This window comes from Chrysemys picta, chromosome 8 (assembly GCF_011386835.1).
Source record: "Chrysemys picta bellii isolate R12L10 chromosome 8, ASM1138683v2, whole genome shotgun sequence".
Classification (NCBI taxonomy): domain Eukaryota; kingdom Metazoa; phylum Chordata; order Testudines; family Emydidae; genus Chrysemys; species Chrysemys picta.
In genome coordinates, this window is record NC_088798.1 from 10159777 (window position 1) to 10186536 (window position 26760).

General features: G+C 40.3%; 1 protein-coding gene across 9 annotated transcripts in view; it reads right to left on the bottom strand.

Moving 5' to 3' along the window:
• Positions 1–26760, bottom strand: part of EPS15 (epidermal growth factor receptor pathway substrate 15) — a 106295-nt gene that overhangs the window by 45473 nt on the left and 34062 nt on the right. For all 9 annotated transcript variants that reach the window (XR_010589983.1, XR_010589985.1, XM_065555348.1 and 6 more), the window contains 6 exons: positions 24899–25024; positions 23441–23500; positions 19430–19630; positions 18493–18638; positions 10688–10844; positions 2781–2866 (listed from right to left, as the gene is read on the bottom strand). Coding sequence is in view for 7 of the 9 variants with exons in the window: in XM_008167965.4 (XP_008166187.2) it covers positions 2781–2866; positions 10688–10844; positions 18493–18638; positions 19430–19630; positions 23441–23500; positions 24899–25024 (776 nt within the window). In the remaining 2 variants the exon portion in view is untranslated. The remainder of the gene's footprint in view (positions 1–2780; positions 2867–10687; positions 10845–18492; positions 18639–19429; positions 19631–23440; positions 23501–24898; positions 25025–26760) is intronic.

Below are 26760 nucleotides of genomic sequence, written 5' to 3' on the forward strand. Positions count from 1 at the left end.
ACTTTACAGCCTACAAGTCTAATCAGTCCTACTTCTTGTTCAGCCAATAGCTCAAACAAGCTTGTTTACATTTGCAGAAGATAATGCAGCCTGCTTGTTGTTCACAATGTCATCTTAAAGTGAGAATAGGCGTTCACATGGCACTGTTATGACTGGCATTGAAAGATATTTACGTACCAGAGGCGCTAAAGATTCATATGTCCCTTCATACTTCAACCAGCATTCCAGAGGACATGCGTCCATGCTCGATAACGATCCAAAGCACTGCGGACCGATGCATGTTCATTTTCATCATCTAAGGCCTGGTCTACACTGGGGGGGGGGGGATGGGGGGAAATCGATCTAAGTTACGCAAGTTCAGCTACATTAATAACGTAGCTGAAGTCAACGTACTTAGATCTACTCACCACGGTGTCTTCACTGCGGTGAGTCGACATCTGACGCTCCCCTCTCAACACTGCCTGCGCCTCTCGTTCCGGTGGAGTACCAAGTCGAAGGGGGAGCGCTTGGTGGTCGATTTATCGCGTCTAGACTACAAGTGGATTCATAGGCTCTAAAGTTTTACATTGTTTTGTTTTTGAGAGCAATTATGTAAAAAAAAAAAAAAAAAACCCTACATTTGTAAGTTGCACTTTCATGATGAAGAGATCGCACTACAGTACTTGTATGAGGTCAATTGAAAAATACTATTTTTTATCATTTTTACAGTGCTACATTTGTCAAAAGAAATGTACAGTGCTCACTTTATACTTTGTATTCTGTGTTGTAATTGAAATAGATATATTTGAAAATGTAGAAAAACATCAAAAATATTTAATAAATTTTAATTGGTATTCTATTGTTTAACAGAGCAATTAAAACTGCAATTAATCATGATTAATTTTTTTGCATTGATTGCATGGGTTAACTGCGATTAATCAACAACCCTATTATTTCTATTGGCAGCATCTAGAGCCGTGATACAAAGACTGTGGCTCTCAAGCAGAAAGTGGCTCCTTCAGCACATTATATCAAAATACTGTGTGATTTAATTATTAACCGGTCTAAATTATTAGACCATCAGGATGCTTTTACTATGTTATTAACCAATTGTAGTTGATAAAATAATAATACTTGGTCAGTCATTATGCTGAGAGAATTTATATATTTCCCCTATCAGACTGCTTAAATATGAATATATAGTACTACAGTAAATGAAACCATGAATTCACACTACTGTGGCTCTTTGGGGTAATGCTGATTTGGCTCCTTAACCACAGAGGTCTGTGTCACTGGTCTAGAGACTTCAGTCAGGATCAGGAACTGATTCTACCATCTGAAGCACAAAACACATAAGACAGTCCCTGCCCCAAAGGAGCTAACATTCTAAACAGACAAAGAACAGCATGTGGGAAAGGAATAAATATACAAGTGAAGTGTCCAGGATGATCTGGCATGGATTTTATTAGTTCATTTTTTTTATTAATTTGTTTACAATTAATTTTATTAACAGGCAAGGACGAGATGGTGAGTAAGCATGAGATGAAGGTGGAGAGAAGAAAGCAGCAGGAAAGTTTTCCCACACATGCGGATGGGGAGAAAAGGGAAGGCTTCTCGGGCAGCTACCCCTGCCCATGTTAAGAAGTGGTGATGGCTTGGCCTGTCACTATCCCAGTGCTCCTTCCAGATGTTTTAGATAAACTCATCTACCTACGAGGTCAAGGAATGTTTTAATTAACAGCAACAGGTTGTCTCCAATCCCTCACTGGTGGTGGTCCCATTACTTCTCCCCCTCCTTTTTTAATTTCACAACCACACTTCCTTTCCTGAATCCTCCCCTCTCCACTAACTAAGGGCAGGTCTACACTAACCCCCCAATTCGAACTAAGGTACGCAACTTCAGCTACGTGAATAACGTAGCTGAAGTTCGAAGTACCTTAGTTCGAACTTACCTCGGTCCAGACGCGGCAGGCAGGCTCCCCCGTGGACTTCGCGTACTCCTCTCGCCGAGCTGGAGTACCGCAGTCGACGGCGAGCACTTCCGGGCTCGACTTATCTCGTCCAGACAAGACGCGATAAGTCGAACCCAGAAGTTCGATTTGCTTGCCGCCGAACTACCGGGTAAGTGTAGACCTACCCTTAGTCTGTATACTACCAACAAAATAAGCACTTACATTCTCCAATCTTGGGGGTATGTACAAAGACTGCCCAGTGATTCTGCCCACCCTCTTTACTTCTACAATCTTTTCTTAAAATCTTGATAGACACCCTTTATCATTACAACAACTGTTCTACACACACACACCTCTCTCCAAAGAATTCCACCTGCTTTTCTTCTGTGGTATTTATAATAAAACTTGTCAACTTAGAAATTCGGAGCTTGTCTACAGATTAAGTGTACAAACTTCATCTTAATAAAGGTGCATACGTACCCTGCTTTGTACTGAAAGGTCAAGTATCAAGCATCATAAGACAATATGCCTGTGCTCAAGCCTCTACTACCCAACAGAAAGGAAAAGGAAGCTTATGTTTCCCCTTTCCACACACCAGTAGTATTTAAAATCGTATGTTGCACAAACGAATCTAATGCCTTTTAGACCCAACAGTAAACTATGTCAATATGAGGTCAGCACTTCAACGAAGAGCTACCATAGTGAATCTAAACAGACGAAATAGCATATGCCAATAGTTTACTCAATTACAATTAGGGTTTAAAAATATCAAATTCTGTTAAAAAAATACTAAAGAAACCATTTGTGAGTAACTAAGATAGAAGATTGATGTAATTCTCCTTTACCTACCTCTGCAGATCAACTATCTCATTGTTTAAAGTATCAAGCTCTTTAATTGCAGAAAAATCTGCCACCGCAGTCAGTCCTAGAGAGCTCTGTAAAATAGAAAATAAATACCTTAATTTAATTTATAGAATATAAATTAGACTGACTTAGTATTGAGCTCTAGTGAACAAATAAAATGTAAACTTAATTCTAAGCCTATTCTTATAGAACTGCCCGACTCCACCGCCACTACAGTGAAACTCTTGTGAAAACCATCAGAACTTTCAACTTGCTATAACAAAGTTTGGCTGAAATAAAGATTTAGTGGGTGACCAAGATGCTTAATATTACCACTGTATTGGCAATGGAACAGACCTGGAGAAAATGCTTCTCAGTCTTAAGTAACTACCAGTAAATTTTGGAGCAACAATGACAGGCTCAGGAAAAAGCGGTGTCCACTCCTGTTTGGGCAAGGAGGAGGAGATGGTGGTGATGTCAAGGGGACCCATCAGTCTAACCAAAGGTACTATCATGATAATTAAGTAAAAGATCTGATTGATGTCTCCGAATTACAAATTAACACAACCAAGCCAATACAAAAATTAGCAACTCTTTCTAATATATAAAGGCTTAAAGATCAAAGGCTTTAAAAAAAACCTATAAAACACTACATTATTCACAAAATATGACTACTGTCAAACTATATTATCTGCCATAATTACGAACACTTGTTTCTCCTGCAAAAGTTTGTTATTGCATGAACTCTTCCAGAGACACTCAGAACCCTGATCTTAAGCCTTGACATGCAAAAACCTTCACATATACTTTACTTTTAAAAAGCTATTTGATAATTAACACTGAGCTAGTTTTCTATTCATGATTTTAATTTTGCTATTAATTTAAAAAGATATTTCCTGCTCACCTTTAAGGTTTGCAGAAGACTATTGCTTGGAGGATTATTGAATTTGTATAATAACTTGTATATACAGGGGGACACAGAAAAAAATTATCTGAACTAAAGGTGTGAATTTAATGCAGTTTAACCAATTCGCTTTAAGCCCTTGTGTGAACATACTTATTCAGAATTACAATATTTTTAAATCAGGCTAATCTTAACTCACTTTGAAAGTAAATTAAAATGAAGTGGATTAAGGCCCCTTTAATTCTGAATAATTATCTCCACACATGGGCTTAATGCAGTTTAAAAAATCCACTTTAAATTCACACCTTCAGTTAATTCAGATTTTTCTGAGGCTCCCCATACAGACAAGCCCAAAAGCATGATGCTTTGAGGTGGACAGCAAGGCCATCCCACACACTCACCCTGAAGTGGTGTTGGGGCTGGCTCCCGACTCCGATAATTGTGATCTGGCACATGTGATCTCAGTGCCACTCAGCTTTGCCCTGCCAACCTCTGTCATCATGGATGGGCAGCTGGACCAAATCTGAGTGAGTGCTGTTGCCCCCAGGGCCTCCTCTCTGCACCAGGCCAGGAGAAGAGTATGTTTGCTTAGGCCAGGACCCAGTGATGGGTTAATCCACCTAGAACCTCCCTGCAACGCTGAACTAGAGAGACTAAAGAATGCAGCCATGCTTTAGCAAATATTGTATTAATTCTAGGGTACCCTATTTGCATATGGAGGTTTCCTATAAATCGCACTTGCTTCCTTAAACAGGATTTGGATTATCTCCTTCCTCATCCCAAGAATAAAATTTTCTGCCCAAGAACAGATACAAACAAAGCTGTGAAGTGTAACTACATAAGTGTCATTTTTAAGTGCAGTCTCACCTAACACAAGTAATAGAGCAACTTTTAGCTTTGAAGTTTTAGGACTCAATATTTTAGAGCCGGAAAGAATAAAGTGATGGTCACTTTAACATTACATAAAGTCTTGAAGTACAGTAACTTGAAAGAGCAATCATATGCAGGAAAAAAGTGTATGTATGTATACATATATACACACACACACTTTTTAGGTATATATATATATATATATATATATATATATATATATATATATATATATATATATAAAAACCTAAACAGCCCTTAGCATAAAATTGGAACCATATATTAGCTAAATATATTTTGTACCAAAAAAAGAAAACTGCATGAAATTGTGAATTGTAACATATGGCAATTAGAATGCGTGCTCTTGCGTGTATGTTTTTTTTTTTAATTGAGAAAATAAGAGCTTGCGTTTAATCTCAGTTCTATTCTGAAAAGGGACTCAACACAGCATTGTGGTGTTCCTTGTTCATTGTGTTCCAGTGACTCCGGATCAAACATGCTAAACTTACAAGAAAAGTGTTTTTTTCTAAATGCACAACCTCTGGTAGTGCCACCCTCCCTACCCCCATCTTCTCATGCATCACCAGTTATAGAAATTCCCTTTTTAAAGTTTATTTTTATTTTTTGCATATAAAATATTAACATAACGTCATGAAATGAAACAAAAAACATACATAAATACATGCACAAGTTGGAAATACCATATAAATAACATTCAATGTACATTGTTTGTAATGCCTGGAAAAAACACAACAAACCAACCAACAAAACCTGAACCTGTAGGGGACATGTAGGGCCGTTATACAGATTCTGCAGGCTAAATTATACCCAGTTTTAAACCAGTAACTGAAGTGTAACCCAGCTTGACTTTCAATTCCCAAATGGAGCTGTATGGCCTGGCAGCTAGAAAAGCAAACCTCTTTTTACTTCTAAATTGCACATATTTGGTATGGGAGCGAGTGAAAGACAAATTCCATACAGCTTCAAGGCCATTGTTACACTAACTGCACACTCTTTTTGTAATGCTTATAAATTTGGAGATTACAGAATAGAGGACAAAGTATTAGGTAGAGTCAGGCAGGGTACAATGGTGTTGTTGTCCAGGTTTGGCCACACAAATGTGGCAATTCACTTCAAACCTGACATGAACATAAGAACGGCCATACTGGGTCAGACCAAAGGTTCAGCTAGCCCAGTAACCTGTCTTCCAAGAGTGGCCAATGCCAGGTGCCCGAGGGAAATGAACAGAACAGGTAATCAAGTGATCCATCCCCTGTCGCCCATACTCAGCTTCTGGCAAGCAAAGGCTAGAGACACCATCCCTGCCAATCCTGGCTAATAGCCATTAATGGACCTCTCCTCCAGGAATTTATATAGTTCTTTAACCCTGTTAAGAGTCTTGGCCTTCACAACATCCTCTGGGCAAAGAGTTCCACAGGTTAACTGTGCATCGTGTGAAGAAATACTTCCTTTTGTTTGTTTTAAACCTGCTGCCTATTAATTTCATTTGGTGACCCCTACTTCTGGTGTTATGAAAAGAAGTAAACAACACTGCCTTATTTACTTTCTCCACACCAGTCATGATTTTATAGAGCTCAATCATATCCCACCTTAGTCATCTCTTCTCCAAGCTGAAAAGTCCCAATGTTATTAATCTCTCCTCATACAGAAGCTGTTCCATACCCCTCATCATTTTTGTTGCCCTTTTCTGAACTTTTTCCAATTCCAATATATCTTTTTTTGAGATGGGGCGACCACCTCTGCACACAGTATTCAAGATGTGGACGTAGCATGGATTTATGTAGAGGCAATATGATATTTTCTGTCTTATTATCTACCCCTTTCTTAATGATTCCCAACATTGTTTGCTTTTTTGACTGCCGCTGCACATTGAGTGGATGTTTTCACAGAACTATCCACCACTCCAAGATCTCTCTCGAGTGGTAACAGCTAATTTAGACCCCATCATTTGATATGTATAGTTGGGATTATGTTTTCCAGTGCATTACTTTGCATTTATCCACATTGAATTTCATCTGCCTTTTTGTTGCCCAGTCACCCAGTTTTGAGAGATCCCTTTGTAGCATGCCTGGGACTTAACCATCTTGAGTAGTTTTGTATCATCTGCAAATTTTGCCACCTCACTGTTTACCCCTTTTGTTTCCTATCTTTTACCCAGTTCCCAATCCACAAGAGGACCTTCCCTCTTACCCCATGACACCTTACTTTGTTTAAGAGCCTTTGGTGAGGAACCTTATCAAAGGCTTTCTGGAAATGTAAGTACACTATATCCCCTGGATCCCCCTTGTCCATGTGCTTGTTGACCCCCTCAAAGAATCCTAGCAGATTGATGAAGCATGATTTCCCTTCACAAAAAACATGTGGACGCTTTTCCAAAAAACTCCCCTAAAGGGGGAAGGATAACATAGTGGTTTGAGCATTGGCCTGCTAAACCCAGGGTTGTGAGTTCAATCCTTCAGAGGGCCATTTAGGGATCTGCAGCAAAAATCTGTCTAGGGATTGGCCCTGCTTTGAGCAGGGGGGTGGACTAGATGACTTCCTGAGGTCCCTTCCAGCCTTTATATTCTATGATTAAATTATGTTCATCTATGTGTCTGAAAATTTTGTTCTTTACTATAGTTTCAACCAGTTTGCCCAGTACAGAAGTCAGGCTAACTGGACTGTCATTGCCGGAATCACCTCTGGAGCCCCTTTTTAAAAATTAACAAATTTATTAGAGCATAAGCTTTCGTGGACTACAGCCCACTTCTTCGGATGCAGTGGGCTGTAGTCCACGAAAGCTTATGCTCTAATAAATTTGTTAGTCTCTAAGGTGCCACAAGTACTCCTGTTCTTTTTGCGGATACAGACTAACACGGCTGCTACTCTGAAACCTGTTTTTAAAAATTGGCTCACATTAGCCAAGGGACATGCAAGATCCCTGCAGCTCTAAGACTAGTGCCTCTCAAATCCAGACTTGGAGTCATAATCAAAACGCACAATTGTTTTTCACCGATCAGGATTCCCAGTGAACTAGGGTTTCTGATGGCATTTGCACTCATCCGAAAACTGAAATGAATACTTGAAAAAACAGTTTTCGGGCTGTAGAGCAGCGCACTGGTAGCCATGTAAGTCTGCTGTAAATTAGATCAGCCCCAGGGATCCACCCACACAGAACTCATGGCAGGATCAGAGCTTTACTTGCCTTTTCTCCACAGGGGCAATCAATTCAAAAGCCCTTTCATTATCTGACCTCTTTAGAGGTTTGAAGATGTTTAAGGGCCTGGATCCACCCTGCTAAAAGACCATTGAGGTTTTTTAGAAACAGCTGAGATAATGTTGGATCGTGAAAGGCACTAGTCTCCCCCCAACATAGAGTATCCCATCAAGTCTCTTCTTGAGGTCACCTCTAAGAACAAAATCCTCCTCTAATATTAAGAATTGGCTAATTGACAGATCTCAAAAAGTTGTTTTCAGTGGGGAACCATCACAAAGTAGGGGTGACTTTAGTGAGGTTCTGCAGGGATCGGTACTATGCCAAATACTATTCAATATTTTCATCAATGATCTAGAAGTAAATATAAAATCACTGCTGATTAAATTTAAGGATGAGACAGAGTGGTGGAGTGATATATAATGACAAGGACAGGGTAGTCACATACAGCAATCTGGATCACATGGTAAATTGGACACATTCAAAATGCATTTTAATGCAGCCAAATGCAAAGTTATACCTCTTGGAACAAGGAATGTAGGCCATACCTACACAACAGGAGACTGTATCATGGGAAAAGATTTGAGGGCATAGCGTTCAAGCAATTCAACAGGAGCGCTCAATGAGATACTGTGGCAAAAATAGCTAATGAGGTTCTTGGATATATAAACAGTGGGGTAGTGAGGTGATTTTACTTCTCCATACAGCATTGGTGAGACCAATACCAGAATACTTCATCTAGTTCTGCTGCCTATATCTTAAAAAGGATGTTGAAAAATTGGAAAGATTGCAGAAAATTAATTAACCTATTACATCACCTACTCTCTTCCCCCAAGAAACCAATTATATTAATTCTTGCTGACAGGCATATTAGTAAAGATAGAACTCTACCAGGAAAATGATTTCTTGTCAACCCATTCCTTTCCTCCACCCCAACAGTGAGTCATGCTATATAATTACACCTGTTGACATTTTTTGCTACTAGAATGTCATCACATTGGCAGAGGGAATCAAAAGAATAATGGTGCAGCTGAACAGTTCTCACTCTGCACAAGCCACAATACATGATGCCACTTCAGTGGCTGTCAGCAGCACTTGTTCCCCTCCCCACCTTGATTTTTAGCCATCCCATATAAATCCCAAGTAGGGACATGTAGTTGTCTACAGTGGATATTTTATTGCATAAAAGAGCAGCTCTTTTGAGAAGAGCTGCATGTTCAGTCAGTTGAACAGATTAATAAGTGTTCATCAATTCCCTTGTAATGTTCAAAAGTATGGGAGGGATTTACAGAACCAGCTGAAACCCATATCCTTCCCTTGTTTAAAATTATTTCTTAGTCGTTTTGTATATTGAAGTTAAAATTCACTGCAAATCTCAGTTGATCTCAGTATTTTAGGAATGCACTAAAAAAAGTAGCAAGCAATACTGATCTCAACTACTGTACAAATCAAAGTCTGGACATTAAAAGTTTCACAACACCTTCTGTAACAGCATGGATATTCGCTCCAGTGATAGTGCCAGTTATCAGTTTGGGGGTATTTACACTTTGTCTTCGCATTTTCTCTGCACTTTCAATGGGATAAAACATTTCACTTTCTATTCGGAACATCAGCAGCACACAAAAATCACAACAGCTACCAACATTTGCCCTCCCCGAGATGGCTGAATTTCTCTGATAGCTGGAACAATCTTTATTGATAAACAGAGTAAACTCATACTTTTTAATGTCATTTTAAGCTTGCAAAGCAACATGGGACCTTTACAGATGAACGGCTAGTTAAAACAGCAATCATTTCAGATTTCAGCATAACTCAATATCTACCTAATACTATGCTATTTCAAAGACTACTGAAGAGACATTTAGAAATGTTCATTATCAAGCCAACAGATATTATATATTAGAAAAAGCAAAGATCCTCTAACCTTGAGAAAGCAGAGTTAAGAAACGGACAGAATAATAAAGATGTAAAGCAGAGTGGTGCAGAATGGAAAAAATAGTCCAAACTGGAAAAGACAGAAAAGAAAGCAAAACACACAAAAAAGATTAGTAAAGGCACAAATAAAGCAGTTTTTTTGTTTGTTTGTTTTTTAAAACTGAACGTAAAAAAAATTAGGTACCAATTGCAAAGAACTCAAAAGTCATGCAAAAATTCAAGTTTATCGTTTTTCAGGTGAGACTCTCATTCTGTTTATTATGAAGATAGCACAGCTGCGTCAATGTTTAGCACAACCAAGAGAAAATGTTAGTAATGACAGCTATTACAATGCATCATACACAGATAAGCTTTTGTTGTGACCTCTGTTTGACTGTTGCGCTAATAAATAAAACTTTAAGCAATTAAAAGCCACTGAGTCAATACAGCAATGGATTGTTTAATGGCCAAAGGGGTATGAGGACATTTGAAATGTTATTATGAATACAAATGGATCGTTAAAAAATTTAAAACATGCTCTTTTAAATAATTAGCCACAGAGCTGCAAAAGAGTTTATTTTAGTAGTGACTGACTTCTTGAAAGAGGGAAATGTGAAAATTCCACTTTTAAAAACTCTGTCTTGATATTAAGGAAAAGGATAATTTGTGCATATAGTATTTCAGGTCCACAATGAAGTTAATCCTTGGATACTCAGGAATATGTTTATTCTTTCGACAAGCTGATTTCATGGTTCCTCGACAGCAAGGTGGCTGGTGTAGCAAATAAGTTTATTAAGAAAGCATTTATGCAGACATTATATCTATGGATGTAAACTGACAAAAAACAGTACATCTGTTCATGGCAGTTAATCTTGTTTTTTCTTGATAGCACAACCATGTCTTGGCATAGATTTTAAAAATTGGATTTAATTTTTTTATTTAATAGCACTTGAATTCAGAATTTGTTTAGTATGTTTGAGGTTTCTACTTAAAAGCCAGACACATCCTTACCTCCTGTAGGCTGGCCCTATCTGATGGAGGGATCATTTCTGCAGTCAGAACTTGAGGAGGATCAATGCCCTTTGTTAACTTCTGATTAATTAAATGGAAAGCCAAGGCAAACTGTTCTTTTGAAAGCTTTCCACAGTCCTGTGTGTCACAGAGGCCCCTGTACACAAAAACACAGACACACAGAGTAACTGATTAGGTGCAACACCTCATTTCTACAAGTACAATATTGTTTAGGAGTGCGTGCGCAGGCAGTGGAAAATGATGACAGCAACTAGCAATTACATACTGTTTTACATCTTCAAATCACCTTACAAACAGCAATGAATCCTCAACACTGAGGAAAGTGCATATCATACTCCTCTCTTGCCCCTCTCCTCCACTCTCTCCGTCACCCCCCTTTATTTTGAATACATGTATAGGAGAACTTCTGGATCTCCCAAGGAGCAGACTGGGGTTTCAAACTGGATTCCCCAGAAATTAATGTCCTGGAATGGGCTTATCCAGGATGGGAGGTCCCATGGTTCTACAGCTCTCTAGTACAAGGGGTCCACACATGCTCACTTCTCCTAGGTGTCCAATGTGAGATATCATGAAGGAATCCCTGATTTCTACTATATGGTGGCAGCAGTGAGGACCACATGCTCCAGATTCTGCAATGTTCATATTGTGTCCAAAGCCTTTCATTCGTAGCCCAAGTGGCGGAAGTGGCTGAGCATCAGTTAGGAGCACATGGCTGCTCATGCAGCCTCAATGGACTAAGACAGTTTTTTGGTTTTTATTTGGCACACTGCTCTTTGGACGTTGCTGCCCTTTGGACAAAAGGCTGAAGGATACATACCATTAGAATTGATCCTATCTGCCTCTAGAGAACTCTTTTCTGCCCAGAGAAAGGGCAACAGAGGACATTTATCCAAATTGGGTTGCTAAGAGTGTGTGTGCATTGTGCTCACTCAAGTGGCCTAAGATCCCTGTCAAGCTGCTTAATAAGGGAGGTGGAGCAGGAGAGAGAGACTTTTTCCCTGTTTTATTCCAGTTTTGCTCTCTTCTTGACCAGTTGCAGGGTCACCAGCAAGCTGCAGCACCTCAGGAAGAAGAGCGGAGAGGAAAAAAGCTTGAGACACAAATGCAGCCCTGGGACACAACTGAAATGTTGAGTTATTGAACCTAAGTTGATAGAAATCTGAAATAAAGTTTTGGAATTCTCTTCAGAAGAACTCTGCAACAGTGAGGTCTAGCTAAGCCTCCCTGTCACTGTAGCGACAGAACAAATCTGGGGAGAATTATAGCAGGCAGGACATTCCACGGATTCCGGTAATCAGGGCCGGCTCCAGGCACCAGCTTGGCAAGCAGGTGCTTGGAGCGGCCACTTGGGAGAGGTGCGGCACCTCCAGCTATTCGGCGGCGATTCGGTGGACGGTCCCTCACTCCCGCTGGGAGCGAAGGACCTTCCGCTGAATTGCCGCTGCAGATCGCGATCGTGGCTTTTTTTTTTTAGGAGGGGGGGGGGCTGCTTGGGGCGGCCAAAACCCTGGAGCCAGCCCTGCCAGTAATAGGACTGGTCTGGTTCTGTCCAAGACACAAGCCAGCTGGAGACCCACTGTGATGGATATGTGGAACTTAGCCCTGAGAAATGAAGTGATTTGCAAAGATGCTAAGCACCTGAAGCCCCATTTCACTTCAGAGGATTTACCAGTACTCAAAAGCTGGAAAACCAGCCATAATTAACTTTCTCAAGGCCAAACAACTAACTCGTGACAGAGCCTGGTTAAGAAAGCAGCTCCTAGACTTATCCTCAACGTACTAGATGATGCCTCAGATATGAGCGGAAACACATTATCTAATTTACCTAGTACTTACAAAAATTCTACTACAAAAAGGCACTAGGTGAAGTGAAAGTCTTAAGTCCTAAGAGTTTAAATGTAAACAAATTAATGTAAATGTATGCATTACAAAAGTAAATATTGGAGGATATTCTATTTCCCAGTCTAACATTTAGTAGACAAGTCTCCATATCATAAAGATCAGTTCTGGCAAATTCAAAATTGATAAAAAACATTTCATACAATTCATAATTAAACTGTGAAACTTATTGCCATAGGAAGTCACTGAGGCCAAGAACTTAGCAAGATTCAAAATAGGAAAATGTATCCATGTTTATCTGAAAAATTTCCTTTCTTCAAGTTGTAACAGATCTGTAGACATTATAAAGGATACTTCAGCGTGTTTTCAAATTGGGAACAGAACCAGACCTCTCCATCACTGGCAGCAGGGGAATGCCATGCCTCATCAAGTTCCCTCCAGTTGACAACAACTTCCACAGTGAGGATAATTCAAATCTACTTTCCTAAATTACACAATGCATTAAATATAATTGGAGGAAAAAGCACCACAATTTCTCATACTGCTGAGCACAGTAAATTCCACTTAACAACTAACCCAAATCCTGGGATGCCAATTTCCATCTCTATTCTGAATATTGTTTGTCTCTAAGGTGGACCAGATCTGTGGATCTTATTACTTGAATAAAGGAAATTCAGGAAAGCACAAATAAGCTTTCCTATTCTTCTTCATGCTAAGGCCCACGGATCCATTACCATGGATTTTCATAGCAGTGTGCCTGCAGGGTAAGAAGGGTAAATACAGATATCCAAAACAAAAGCAGATGATTAAATATCCTCTCCTAGATAAAGGCATGGAGAAAACTTCTGGCAAAACAAAGGAAGTGGCATTAGTTAAAATTAGATGAGCAGTTTGCAGAATTTGGTGAAGTAATGGCTGTCTAACAGATCTCCCTACAGGAGACAGGACTACTGTGCCCTGAGATTGTCAACTGCTCCTAAAGACTGGACTTTAATGCTGAACTATAGGAGAAACATTTCTTTAACTTACTTAGAGAAAGAATGTTATGACATTGTGAGGACTACTCAATTAAAAATACAGTTCTGGATCTTAAGTAAAGCTCCCAACTTCAGATAAAAAGCCTCAGCCAACTGGAGATAGAGTAGGCCTCCTAATAGCTACTAACGAGTAGAGATGTAAAATCACACCTCCTGCCAGGGTTCCATCTGAGTAGTGCTGTAAGGAGCATAATAAGGTTCCAAGGTAGTGGTCTCTGATCTTGCAGCATTAGAGTAAGGATGATGACCTAATGAAGTATTTAATGCTGGGATTTGTACAGAACTCTTTTTTGAATATGAGATCATTATACTACAGAGACTTTGACCTTCCTTGAACACTCACAATGAACGGGGAAATCAAAGCTATTTTTAAACTGGTTTAACCTGATAGTTAAACTATGGACTTTGCACCAGCAAGTATAAGAAGTTCCATCTGTTGACTTTTCACTGGGGCTCACAAGAGCAATGACAACTTCATCCAAGTATTCATTTTAAACATGTCTGGCCCTGGATGGAGGACCAATCTGTGAGACAGACAGCCTCCTCAGCCAGAAAGGCAGAAACAGGAATAAGAGAGCAGCAGTGATATCTTTTGTATTATCCTGGGGCACAGCTGAAAAAATGGGAAGACATATAGAGGGACCATGTCCACCTTTGCAAGATGTCATTCACTACCTCATACCCCAGCTCCTGACACAGATGTGCCACAGGGCACTTTATTTACTTTTTTCAGATGCAAAGAGATCAATCACCAGCCCTCCAAACTGACTTACTCGTTGTAAGATATTTCCGGATGCAGCAACCACACTGCTAATCCAACTTCTGCCATGTAAGTCTTGGTATTCATCTCCCTCAATGGGCTGTGCACATGGAGATAGGAAACTCTGCTCCACACAGGGCAGGAGAATTTCTTTGGGGTCTGGGATGATCGTATTCTTCCCAGTTACTAAGAAAACCCTATTAAACACGTTCACTGTCACCACTAGAACAGGTCTGTCATCCATTGAAGGAACAGTGCCCCAAGACCTCAATGAAACATGGTTCCAGCTGGTGGGTACTGTGCTCTCTCTTTCTGGTACACATTTCCTGAACTGAATTGGAAGATCCCATTTTTAAAAAATAAAGAAAGAAAGAATCTGATTCTTTGCATTCACCAGTTGAGGGAGCAGAGAATACACCACTTGAGCTAGAGTTCTGCCAACACATGAGATAAGGTGAAATATGGAGTGGATACCAGGTTTTACTGGGTAGGTATCATATGAACTTGATCACTGAAGCATAGCTGTGTTTAAGATGAGGATTCACAATATTCCTACTGCTTGTTCAGCCAATCATGCAGACAAACAAGTCTGTTTACATTTGCAGAAGATAATGCTGCTTGCTTCTTGTTTACAATGTCACCTGAAAGTGAGAAAAGGCATTCGCATGGCACAGTTGTAGCTGGCATTACAAGATATTTACATGCCAGATGTGGCAAAAGAGTCATATGTCCCTTCATTCTTCAACTACCATTCCAGAGGACATGCGTCCATGCTGATGACAGGTGCTGCTCGACAACAATCCAAAGCAGTGTGGACCAACGCATGTTCAATTTCATCATCTGAGTCAGATGGCATCACCAGAAAGTAGATTTTTTTTTTTTTGGTGGTTTGGGTTCTATAGTTTCCGCATCAGAGTGCTGCTCTTTTAAGACTTCTGAAAGCATGCTCCACACCTTGTCCCTCTCAGATTTTGGAAGGCACTTCAGATTCTTAAACCGTGGGTCGAGTGCTGTAGCTATGTTTAGATAATTCACATTGGTACCTTCTTTGCATTTTGTTAAATTTGCAGTGAAAGTTTTCTTAAAATTAACAACAACATGTGCTGAGTCATCATCCGAGACTGCTATATCATGAAATATATGGCAGAATGCGGGTAAAACAGAACAGGAGACATACAATTCTTCCCCAAGGAGTTCGGTCACAAATCTAATTAACGCATTATTTTTTTTAAACGAGCATCATCAGCATGGAAGCATGTCCTCTGGAATGGCTGCCAAAGCATGAAAAGGCATATGAATCTTTAGCGCATCTAGCATGTAAATATCTTGCAATGCCAGCTACAACAGTGCCATGCAAACACCTGTTCTCACTTTCAGGTGACATTGTAAATAAGTAGTGGGCGGCATTACGTCCAGTAAATGTAAAACGTATTTCTCTTCGCAATAGGCTGAACAAGTAGTAGGACTGAGTGGACTTGTAGGCTCTAAAGTTTTACATTGTTTTATTTTTAAGTGCAGTTATGTAACAAAAAAAATCTACATTTCTAAGTTATACTACAGTACTTGTATAAGGTGAATGAAAAAAACTTGTGTATCATTTTTACAGTGCAAATATTTGTAATCAAATATAATGTAAAGTGAGCACTGTACACTTTGTATTCTGTGTTGTAATTGAAAGCGATATATTTGAAAATGTAGAAAAACATCCAAAATATTCAATGCATTTCAATTGGTTTTCTATTGTTTAACAGTGCAATTAAAACTGATTAACTCAAAAAAATTAATCATGATTAATCACGTGAGTTAACAGAGATTAATCGACAGCCATAATAAAGATCAAATGGTAATCAAAGCAGGGAAACGAAAAATGCTGCCCTCCTTCTGCAAAACTTAAGAATTGCCCAAGGATGGATAAATGGGAACGCTTTAAAGACAGCCATCATTAGGAAAGATAGATGCATCAGAGGGTATCTGTTCTGCTTGTCCCTGATTCACTGAGGTTAGAAATAGGATGGAATGGGTTGCAATGCTCCAATATGAAGTACACCTCTACCCCGATATAACGCTGTCCTCGGGATCCAAAAAAATCTTACCGCATTATAGGTGAAACCGCGTTATATTGAACTTGCTTTGATCCGCCAGAGTGCGCAGCGCCGGCCCCCCGGAGCGCTGCTTTACCGCATTAGATCTGAATTCGTGTTATATCGGGGTAGAGGTGTAGATGGATAATTTCATTCAGGTTGTGACTTTTCCATGGGTTGCTGAGATGGAGAATAGGACAAAGCTGTTCCTAAAATCCTTGCACAGTTCCAACAGGCACGCCTCTACACAATATCCAATTATCTCATTTGATCAAAACGATATGTAACCCTTTTGCTACCAAAATGAAAGAGCCTAAACACTAATCAGGGGTCTAATTCCAAACAGGGCTGCGAGACCTGCAGATAGCTCAGGGGCAACAGAGGGCAGTTACAGACCCTGAACATGTTCTAGCTATCACTTGCAAAGATTAATATTTTCTCCTGTTACAATTCACAGATGGCTTCAACTTGCCGTATGACATGTATTTCCTCCTATAATGTCTGCCAGGAGTCAATATTGCAAGCTGCCTTTTACGACTACTCTGAACAGCCTCAGTTTTCCATAAAGTCTCCCATTGTATCATTAAAATAGCTAGGAACTTTGGGATCAGACATTCAGACAATGGCCCCATATTCCTGCATAAAACAGATTTGAAACCCACTTTTTTCCCTTTCCTATCCAGATAAAAGCTGCTAGGCCATATGGTTTTTAGGTTGAGAGGGAACATACCTGCAACACTGTCCACCTGTGTTAGCACTGATTGTGAAAGAATGCTGAGGCACTGAAATATGAACAGTCATCTGGCACTCCTATGTGTCAGCCACCTGTAAGTTTTCATGACCAAACGAGGGGGCTGAGAATATACCTGCCTGGTATCTGGGTATATACCTACCTGGCTGCCTTTGGTGGGCCTATGCAATGAAGAGGCCACTCTTCCGGTTCACTCTCTCTCTGAGGTAGAAACACCTAGTCTGTAACCACCAGAGAAGCGACTGAAGTGAGGTTTTCCATCTGGCATGCTGCCCTTCTGGCTTCAATCCGTTCACAGAGATGGACTGCTTGCCCCAGAGCTAGTTCTTTTCCAAATCCTACCTGCCTCCTTTCTTGCCAGGGGAGGGGCTAAGGTGACCCACACCTGGCTTGGGCTGCATCATGCTTAGTTGAACTAGCCCTCCAATCCTGCCTGTTTCCTTTCCTGCCTGGGGAAGAATAGTTTAGAATACCCCACCCAGACTGGGCTGTGAGGAGAAAACTATGTTCTGACCACAGAGCTGGTCAAGCCCCCCCAGCTAGACACTATTTGTGGAGGAGGATGAAAGCAATAAACAGACCCTTCCTTTTGCCTCTGGCTTTTCTCAATGCTCGCTTACTCTCTCTCCATCCCTCCCTGAAGCCTACAGGAGCACCAAATTCTGCATACACCTCAGAAGGGGAAACAGAGCTGAGGAGACAATCTCCCCAAAAATCAAATGCAGCCTTGGAACATGGCTAGAAATCACAGACAAATAAATTATTGAACCAACTTGCTAGTCTAAATATTCGAAATAAAGTTTGGAATTGCCCTCAGAAAACCTCTGCAGCAGAGAAGTCTGGTTCAGCCAGCCTGCCTGCCACTGTACAGGAATAGAAAACTGGAAAGAAGGAGATGGGGTATTCACTGCTGCCACTGACCAGTGAGGTTTTGCCGCCAAGTTGCAAGAGGGTTAAAGTACCTATTGTAACAGTTCTGTGGACCATATCATGTAGAAGACAGGCTGGACATTTAACATAGATATCAAAAATACCCAGAATTATCATAATTGTAACAGAACTGATAAAACCTAAGCAGAGAGGCCAAAGTACGAATGACCACATGAAGTGCACTAAGCCTCTCACCTCTAAATACAGTCCCTTGAGGTCAAGGTAGAAGCAAATACACTGCTGCTGTTATACTGTACCTGTCCCATCGTTAAACAGAGGACTTCAGGCTGCAGAGATATCAATGTGGCATCTTTCATAAACAGTATGTGTGGCGAGAAAAAGATGTTCTTCTATTTTTTTAAAAGATGATAGGGAAAAATTCTTACCAGATGTGCGCAAGTAAGTTAGAAGGCAGTCCTGTCTTTAAGAATATCTCTCTGGCTTCCACACCAGAGACAAAACCATCCATGTCTTTGTCAGTTTTCAGGAAAATCTCATCATATTTGATTTTGTCGGCAGGTGATACAACCCACTAAGAAAAAATACCGGTAAATCTCTTTGAAGACAAATGTATTTTTATCTCAAGGAACAACATAATTCTAGTTCTAAATCTCTTCAAATGACATCAGTCTTTCCAATAAATAATGGCAATTAGACATTTTGGAAAGATCTACTCCCAGTTGCTTGGTTCTGTCATGATCAGAACAGGTAAGACTTTTTGTCTCAATGGCTGCTTTTTGGACATACCCCAGGGCTCATTTATTTGAAGTACTGGTATATATTCCTGGCCTTTTCTCACTTCAGTTACTTACATCGGCTATCCAGTCCACTATCACTATCCCCTCACGCCCCACAAACACCATTAATTTGTTGGAAAATTGCTTGCCTGATGATTACTGGATTTGTCTCTGTGCCAGATCAGACAGATGTTATCCGGTTGGGTCCTTGGGCTACTATTTTGTTGGGGTTTTTTTAAAACAGTTTTCTTAATATTTTGACCTCTGCATGAGGCTCATATGCTTTAAAATAAGCATTTTTTAAACTGAAATTTAAAAATGTATATTAAGTTTTTCCTGAAGCCAAATTTATGTAGTAGAAGACTTCTAAAAAGCACTTCCAGTAAACATCTTCACAGATGGTTAAATCCATTTTTTGCCTTTCCCAATCTGTTAGTGCCACCAGCCACCCCAACTTTATGAACATATTGACAGAAACAAAAATAAACAGCAAGGTAGTCTGTTTGACCCAGCTCATCTGCATAACATTTCATTAAAGCAGTGACCAAAGAAACTACTTTAACACAAGCCAATTCTAGGACTATACCTGTGTTAGTGGTGCTTTGGCAGGTAAAATGCCTACAGGAGACGAGGACTGATGAGAATCTTTAGCGAATGTTGACGATGGGATCAACTGCACTGCTCCTGGAATACTGACAGGTTTTCTCTTGGAAGGTGGCACCAAAGCTGAAGGCAAGGACATTGGCACTGGTTCCTTTTCCAAAGCACAGTACACCAAGAACATGGCCTGAACATGAAAACAAGATGGAATGGTCACAGCATTAACCAAGGTTGCAATATTTATCCTCATTTTAAGAAGTGACCTACAGTACTTTTGAAGCCATCTAAAATTTAACAATCTTGTCAAAAGACCGAAGCAGCCTATAACTCAGAGGTGCCAGTTATCTAGCACATTCTGGGATACATTTTATTATAATAAAGGTTCTCAAGGATCATTTGGTCTTCCCCTCTTGGTTTTTGCTTTTTATATTCCTATTCTGTCTTGCCAATTTCAGGGGATGGTCATAGCCCCAGTGTCACCTCACTGTTAGAGCAGCAACTCAGCAGTTAATTCCCTTTCCTCTGTTTTCTTCAGAAGTGATGAAAAGCAGCAACCGCATACTTAAACTCAGTAACTACTTCACAAACCAGGAGAGGAAGGATAGCCTTGAGGTTAAAGCATTGGACTGGGTGAAAGATCTGAAGATCTGGGTTCTGCTCCTGGCTCTGCCACAGAATCCATGTGAGGCCTTTGGACAAGTCACTTAATCTCTCTGTGCCTTTGTTTCCGATGTCTGAAATGGAGATAACCATGTATCCCTACCTCTCAGGGATAAATTCATTAATGTATGAAGCATTCATTCCACGGGAATGAGCACCATAGAAAAAGCCTATGAATAATCAATGTAACCATCAGGCTCAATGTTTTTATTAGAAGTGTATTTAAACACAAGAGACCATCAAGGTAAATCTACATTAAAAAGACATGAAATGCTTTCTGAACATTAGCCAAAGAGGCAGGGCCCAGTTATGGTTTCTCCTGCCCCCTAACTGCATATGCATCCCATCCCAAGGAAGAGCAGCACACATCTCCTTCCAAAATATCAAGCCCCAAGCAGTCCTCCTTATTCTAGAAGAGAAATATTTGATAAATCCTAATTAGGTAGTATCCTTTGACAATCCTTTTTCTCTCTCCCCAAAACCCCTCAAACTGGAGTCTATCTTTCTGTTCTCTCTGGCTGGGCACATTAAACATTAGCCTTTGAAGACTCCTTTGAAGTTCACTGCCAAGTAAACAAATCCCGCACTGCAGGAGTTTAACACCTTTTAGATTAGTTTCAGAAAGTTGGGTTTGCATAGTAGGAAACAATTTCAGTAGTTAAATCCAGGACAAGAGCACAAATTCTGACAATGGAACAGAGCCGAAAGAGGCTCCACAGAGCCTGTGCTCCAAGTTAAATCTTTGTATCTGGCAGATGTGGGCCAATCAGCATCCCTCCCACCACAAATGGGCAATGAGTGCCAGAGACTCCAATGGTGGGTAGATAGGGGGAGAGCTAGCTGGCTTCCTCAGCAAGTGAATCCCTCCCTTGCTGCTGGGGAGGTCCCCCTTCGCTGCCAGCCCCTTCAACATCCCCCACTTGTTGAGGCAGGTGAGTGGCATTTGTTCATATTCACTAGTCCCTTCCAGTAATCACTGCACTTAATAGTTCTAACTTTGATTGTGGGATTATGCTTTAGGAAGGTTCAAATCTTAGAAAGGGTCACTTTTTAAGATGTACTATTTCACAAAATTTCATAGACTATTATGTTAATTATTTGCTCTGCTTGCCTAGTATGTTAGTCATTCCTCAACTTCATGAATCAACTGTTTTAGCACTCAGCTAAATGTCTGAAAATTACAGCACACACATATATAGAAGTATAAGTGCACGTATAAGTACGGCAAAGATGAGTACTCTACAGGTGAGTTATCACAGTGGACATGAAATTATGTCCACAACTACAGTTAATTGGAGATTTAAAGAGCTGATTTTAGAAGAATTTGAAACAAGTGACAGCATAGGTGAAAACTGACGGAACAGTCACAAGTAAAATATTTTGTGGGTTCCTTCATCTGCCAGAAGGATACTCCTATTTCTATCCCCTTAAATCTGCCTAAATACCCATGTTTACTTGTTACAGAGGCAGAGTTTCAGCCTCACCCTCAGAAAGTTGATGCTTGTCAATAAGATGAAGAGAGAACGGTGTTTTCCCTTTTGGCATTTTTATCCCAAGAAATATAAGTTTTCATTTTGAAGTCATTGCTAAACTCCCAATATTTGATTCTATATTATTGAGTCAGTTTCTGGAAGCCCAAATTAAAGACAAGCTCTTGGCATGTATACCTATTAGTTTCCTTGATATAGTTCTGAAAGGTTTCAGAGTAGCAGCTGTGTTAGTCTGTAGCCGCAAAAAGAACAGGAGTACTTGTGGCACTTTAGAGACTAACCAATTTCTCTAAGATGCCACAAGTACTCCTGTTCTTTTTACAGTTCCGGAAGTTTACCTCGTTTTTCAAAAGGCTTACACAGAGGAATAAGTTTTAAAATACTGTATTAATAAATGCTTATATTTGAACCTTTGTACTATTAATACTATCCATTTCTCTAACTGAAAAAACAAACATTTCCTCCACCCTGATTACATGTTTCTTTCCTCTCCACTTGACCTAAGTGCTGAACACACACCCTTGACTAATTCAACATCCGTGCAAGACTACAACAGGTTTTATTTACTCTTCATCTTCGAATTAAAGAGAGAGTGAGCTTCTGTTTAATCTCACTTTTATCCATGTAAATTCAACTTTTCAAGTACTGAAGTGAAACTAAAATCTTATGCAGAACCAAAAGATTGGCCCCAAAACAGGGGGAGATGACAAATGAGCAATATGAAGAGTCAGTGTTTTACGCTCGTTCTTTTAGATCAGTTTTTCCAGTTGTTGAATTTGGTCACCGAATATCAATGCAGAATATGTTTTTGAATTTAAGAATGGTGTTGTTGATTGCATATCTACCTTGAGAGCACTCAGTCTCACCCCAAGTGCCAGTATTAGGATATTTGGTTGGACCTGTAAAACAATTTTTCAGTGTCTCTGTTCCTAAATGGAATCAATTCCTGTCCAGCATATATAGAGCCAATACAAGAATATGGAGAGGGTTAAAATAATTCTGTGCTTGCTATCACATTTCAAGATTGCTAGATCCTTCCCCACTGGCCTCCGAAGGAAAAGCTTTCTTTTTATTCATTTGAAATAGCAGCATTTAATATCATATGCCATTAAAGCCTGGTCTAATGAAAAGATAGAGTTACATACAAGCCTTAAAAAGATAAATCTGATAAGGATTTCTTGCTGTGACAAGTATGTGTATCTACTGGTTAAAGTTACAATACATAAAAAAAAAACCCACCATACATAAAATTCTCTCTCCAAGCAGAACTAGAGAAATCCTAGACAAGAAAAATGACCTGGAATGAGACTACAACACCTCCCACAAGAGAAGGAAGCAATTTATGTTCAAATGGTTTCTACCCAAAGAAGGGAAGCTTAGCTTAAACTCCAGCAGGGATGCAATGTCCTTTGAAAAGAACATTCAAAAGAGCCCTTTGAAATGGACCTACAACCTTGTATGCTCACATGATAACTAGAAAGAGCTGTCTCGTGGTTTGTAGATTAAAAAAAATATATTTTTAATTAATGGGTATGTGTACTAGATTTATTAATATGACCAAACATCTCAAATGCTTATAAAACCTTTAGGAGTTCACTCTCAATTGATTTCTATACAAAAAGAGGACACTGACCTAGCAGGTGGGGGAGGAAGAAAAGCAAAAATAGTACAAGCAATGGAAACTGATGGGAATTTAGACTGCTACTGTGGCACGAGCTAGGATAACGAACAGAAATAAAGAAGAAGTGAATCAACAGATATGGAGTCTAAAAACCTAGCGCTTCCAATGTTTGGCTTTTGTTATTAGGTTTGCAGAATTATGAAACTAAATGAACCAGTGTACTTACAACTGCAAATTCATCTCGATCCAACATTCCATCATGGTCAATGTCACTTAGTTCCCAAACCTAAAGAGAACCAAAATATATAGGTGATTGGCTCCCAACCCCCATACATGCAGTGTCAAACAGCAGAATCAAAGCTTCTATCTGGTTTCAGATTTTAAAAATACCCATCAATCCTCTCAAATAGGAGGGACCATAGGATATTGAAAGTTTCCCTCAGCACTAGTTTTCAGTCAGCAATGTGCATTTGGATTAAATTGTATAAGAAAGCTATTTTCTGAAGGTGTAGAGAAAGAGTAGGATAACATCACTCTCCCTCAAAGTAAATGTTAAAATATACATAATTAAGTGGTCCAATACATTAAAAGGGAGATTAATGTGGCAATTTTACAGAATAACTACAAAGATATCCTTTGAAACAAAATATACATTTATCAGTTTGTTTTACTCCTCAGTAAGGTAACTACCTTTTTAGAAGCAGGGAAAAAACTACACCCCACATGTAAAAAAATTTGAAGTGTTTTACATATATACTATTAAATAAATAATCTTTAAAAATAGAAAGCTAACTGTAAAAATAAACTAATTACTTTTGTAAAGGAAAGTATGGTCATTTTACAATACCTCAGGAGTAAGGCTGCGAGTCTGTCAAGGAGGTCGCAGATTCCGTGACTTTTGCAGTGGCTGGTGCTGGCTCAGGGGCTCCCCGAGCTGGGCAGTCCGTGGGCCAGCAGCAGAAGTTTGGGGGTGTGAGAGGGGACTCAGAGCAGGGGGTTGGGGGTTTGTGGGGCGCTTACCTCAGGGTGGGGGGCTTCCTGGCTCCCACTGGCATGGCCCTTCAGCTCCTAGGCAGTGGAGGGGTCACGGAGGGTGCTCCGCGCCGCACGCTGCTGGCACCCACAGGCCCCGCCCCTGAAGCTCCCATTGACTACCGTTCCTGGCCAATGGGAGCTGCAGCAGCCAGCGGTTGTGGCAGGAGCAGCACACTGGAGCCCCCGATCCCTCTGCCACCTAGGAGTTGCAGGGACGCAGAGGTGGGTAGGGAGCCCCAGCCAGCCCCGCGAACCCTTCCCCAGCCACCGCGGGGTCCCACTCCTGGGATGCGATGGACCCGGCCCACCCCCTCCCCCAAGCACCAGTGGGGTCTGGGCCTCCTCCCAAAGCACCCACAGCCCCCCCAGGCCCTCTCCCCCCAAGCACTCACAGCCCCCCCACCCAAGTTTTAATCAGAGGTATTTTTAGTAAAAGTCATGGACAGGTCATGATTTTAGTTTACTGCCCGTGACTTTTACTAAAAATACCCATGACTAAAACGTAGCCTTACTCAGTTACATTTTTATTACTAAAGATATTAAATCTGAATACCCAGACATTTCTCTAATTAGTACAGTTATCTTTATTATTTATTATTCACAAATCAAGTCAGTAGCCCAGTAATTTTAGTTAGAATAATATTCTTACTCTTCCTAGGACATCCACCGGCAGTTTGGAGTTTAGCAGTACAGGTTTCACCTTATCCCCGGACAACAATCCATTCACAGGATTCAGACTGTCAAAGATAGCATCATATTTGGCCTTTTCTTCCAGCTGAGAGAGCAAAAGATAAACCGATTTATAATACTGGTAATGGGAACACTTTTAGAACAAAGCACACAACCCAAGAGAACCACAGTTTACTATACAGGTAAGTAACCATTTATTCAAGTGCTTGTGCATGTATTATCCTACTCTAGGTGAATCCCAACCAGTGCTACTTTGGTGGTGGGAACTCTGAGTCTGCTTTAACAGAGACTGAAGGACTCTCTTTCCAAAATTAGCATCTGTTCTGGGTGCTTCAACAATTGCGTAATGTTGTGCAAATGTGTGTACAGTCTAGAGGTGCTGCTCTGCAAGTGTCTCTGATTGGAAAATTTCTCAAGAAAGCCTCAGAGGTAGCCTGGCCACTGACAGAATGTGCAGTAACTTGTGGTGGTGTTTGTGAGGTCATAACAAGTCCTAATATACGAGGAGATACCATGAGAAATGTTGTACTGTTGCAGCCCGTCCTCTCATTTTTTCTGCATATGCTAGAGAGTCTTGCAGAGGATCTAAAATTCCTTAGTTTTATTAATACAAAATGAAAGATGTCTACAGACATCTGAAGTGCATAGTCTCTCTTCATCCCTGTGACTATGAGATTTTGGAAAGAAACTCTGTAGATGTACCACCTGATTTAGAAGAAATTATATTACCTTTGATAGGAGTCTTAAGAAAACATTATAGAACATTGTGTTAGGGGGTCCCCCCCACCAAAGCTTGTCTCTGTCCCAGTGGATGTGACTATTACTAGATAAGCTATTTTAGCTGACAAAAGAAAGAGCAGGAGGCTAAAGGCTCAAAACGTAGTCATGTAAAACCTGAAAAGAAAAAAAAAAACAAACACAGGTGAAAGGTCCCAAGGGTAAACTAGTGCTTTAATGGTGGATAAACGGTAACATCCTCTATAAAACCTCTCAACCATAGGGTGGGAAAACACAGACTGCCTTTGTATAGGTGGGTGAATGGTAGTGATGGCTGCCAGGTGCTCAGAAAAATGCCTGATTCTTCTAAAACATTCTGAATCTGCAATGTGGCTGGAAACAACAACTGATGGTGTACCCAGATGGGTACCTTTTTCCACTTCACCAATATGTCTAGTGGAATGCTTCCTGCTGGTGATATTTTTAACTGCTTGAGAACAGATTCTCTGATAATAGTCACTCTATATCCATGCCATGGCGTGGAGAATGCACAGATTGGGGTGGGGAACCTGGCCGTAATGCTGTGATATCTCCTGGAGAACGTGCAAGATAACTGGAAGTTGAATCAATAAGCTTCATAAATCTGAGGACCAGTATTTTCTCAGCCAGGCCAGGGCTAGGAGGATCATCCTGGCTTGTTCTTGCTTTAGCTTCTTGATAATCCTTGGAATCATTTGGAGCAGAGGATACATGTATAGAAGCTCCAATTCCCAGGAGAACAGGAATGCATCCATCACAGAACACAGGTTCTGACCAGCCCTGAAACAGAAGTAGCTGCATTTCTTGTTGTTTCTGGTCACAAGTCCACGTTGGGAAACCCTATTTCAGGAACTCTGACTGCATTCATGATATGTGATTAACTTTCTGCTGAGGTAATCTACTAGAACATTCTTTACCCTGAGAAGGTGTGAGGTTTGAGGGTGATGTCATTCTCAATGCAGAAGTTCCAAAGCTGCACTACCTCCTGACACAAGAGATTTGACATTGCTCCACACTGTTAGTTAAAGTAAAACACTGTGGTCGTATTGTCCATCATCTTCCAAG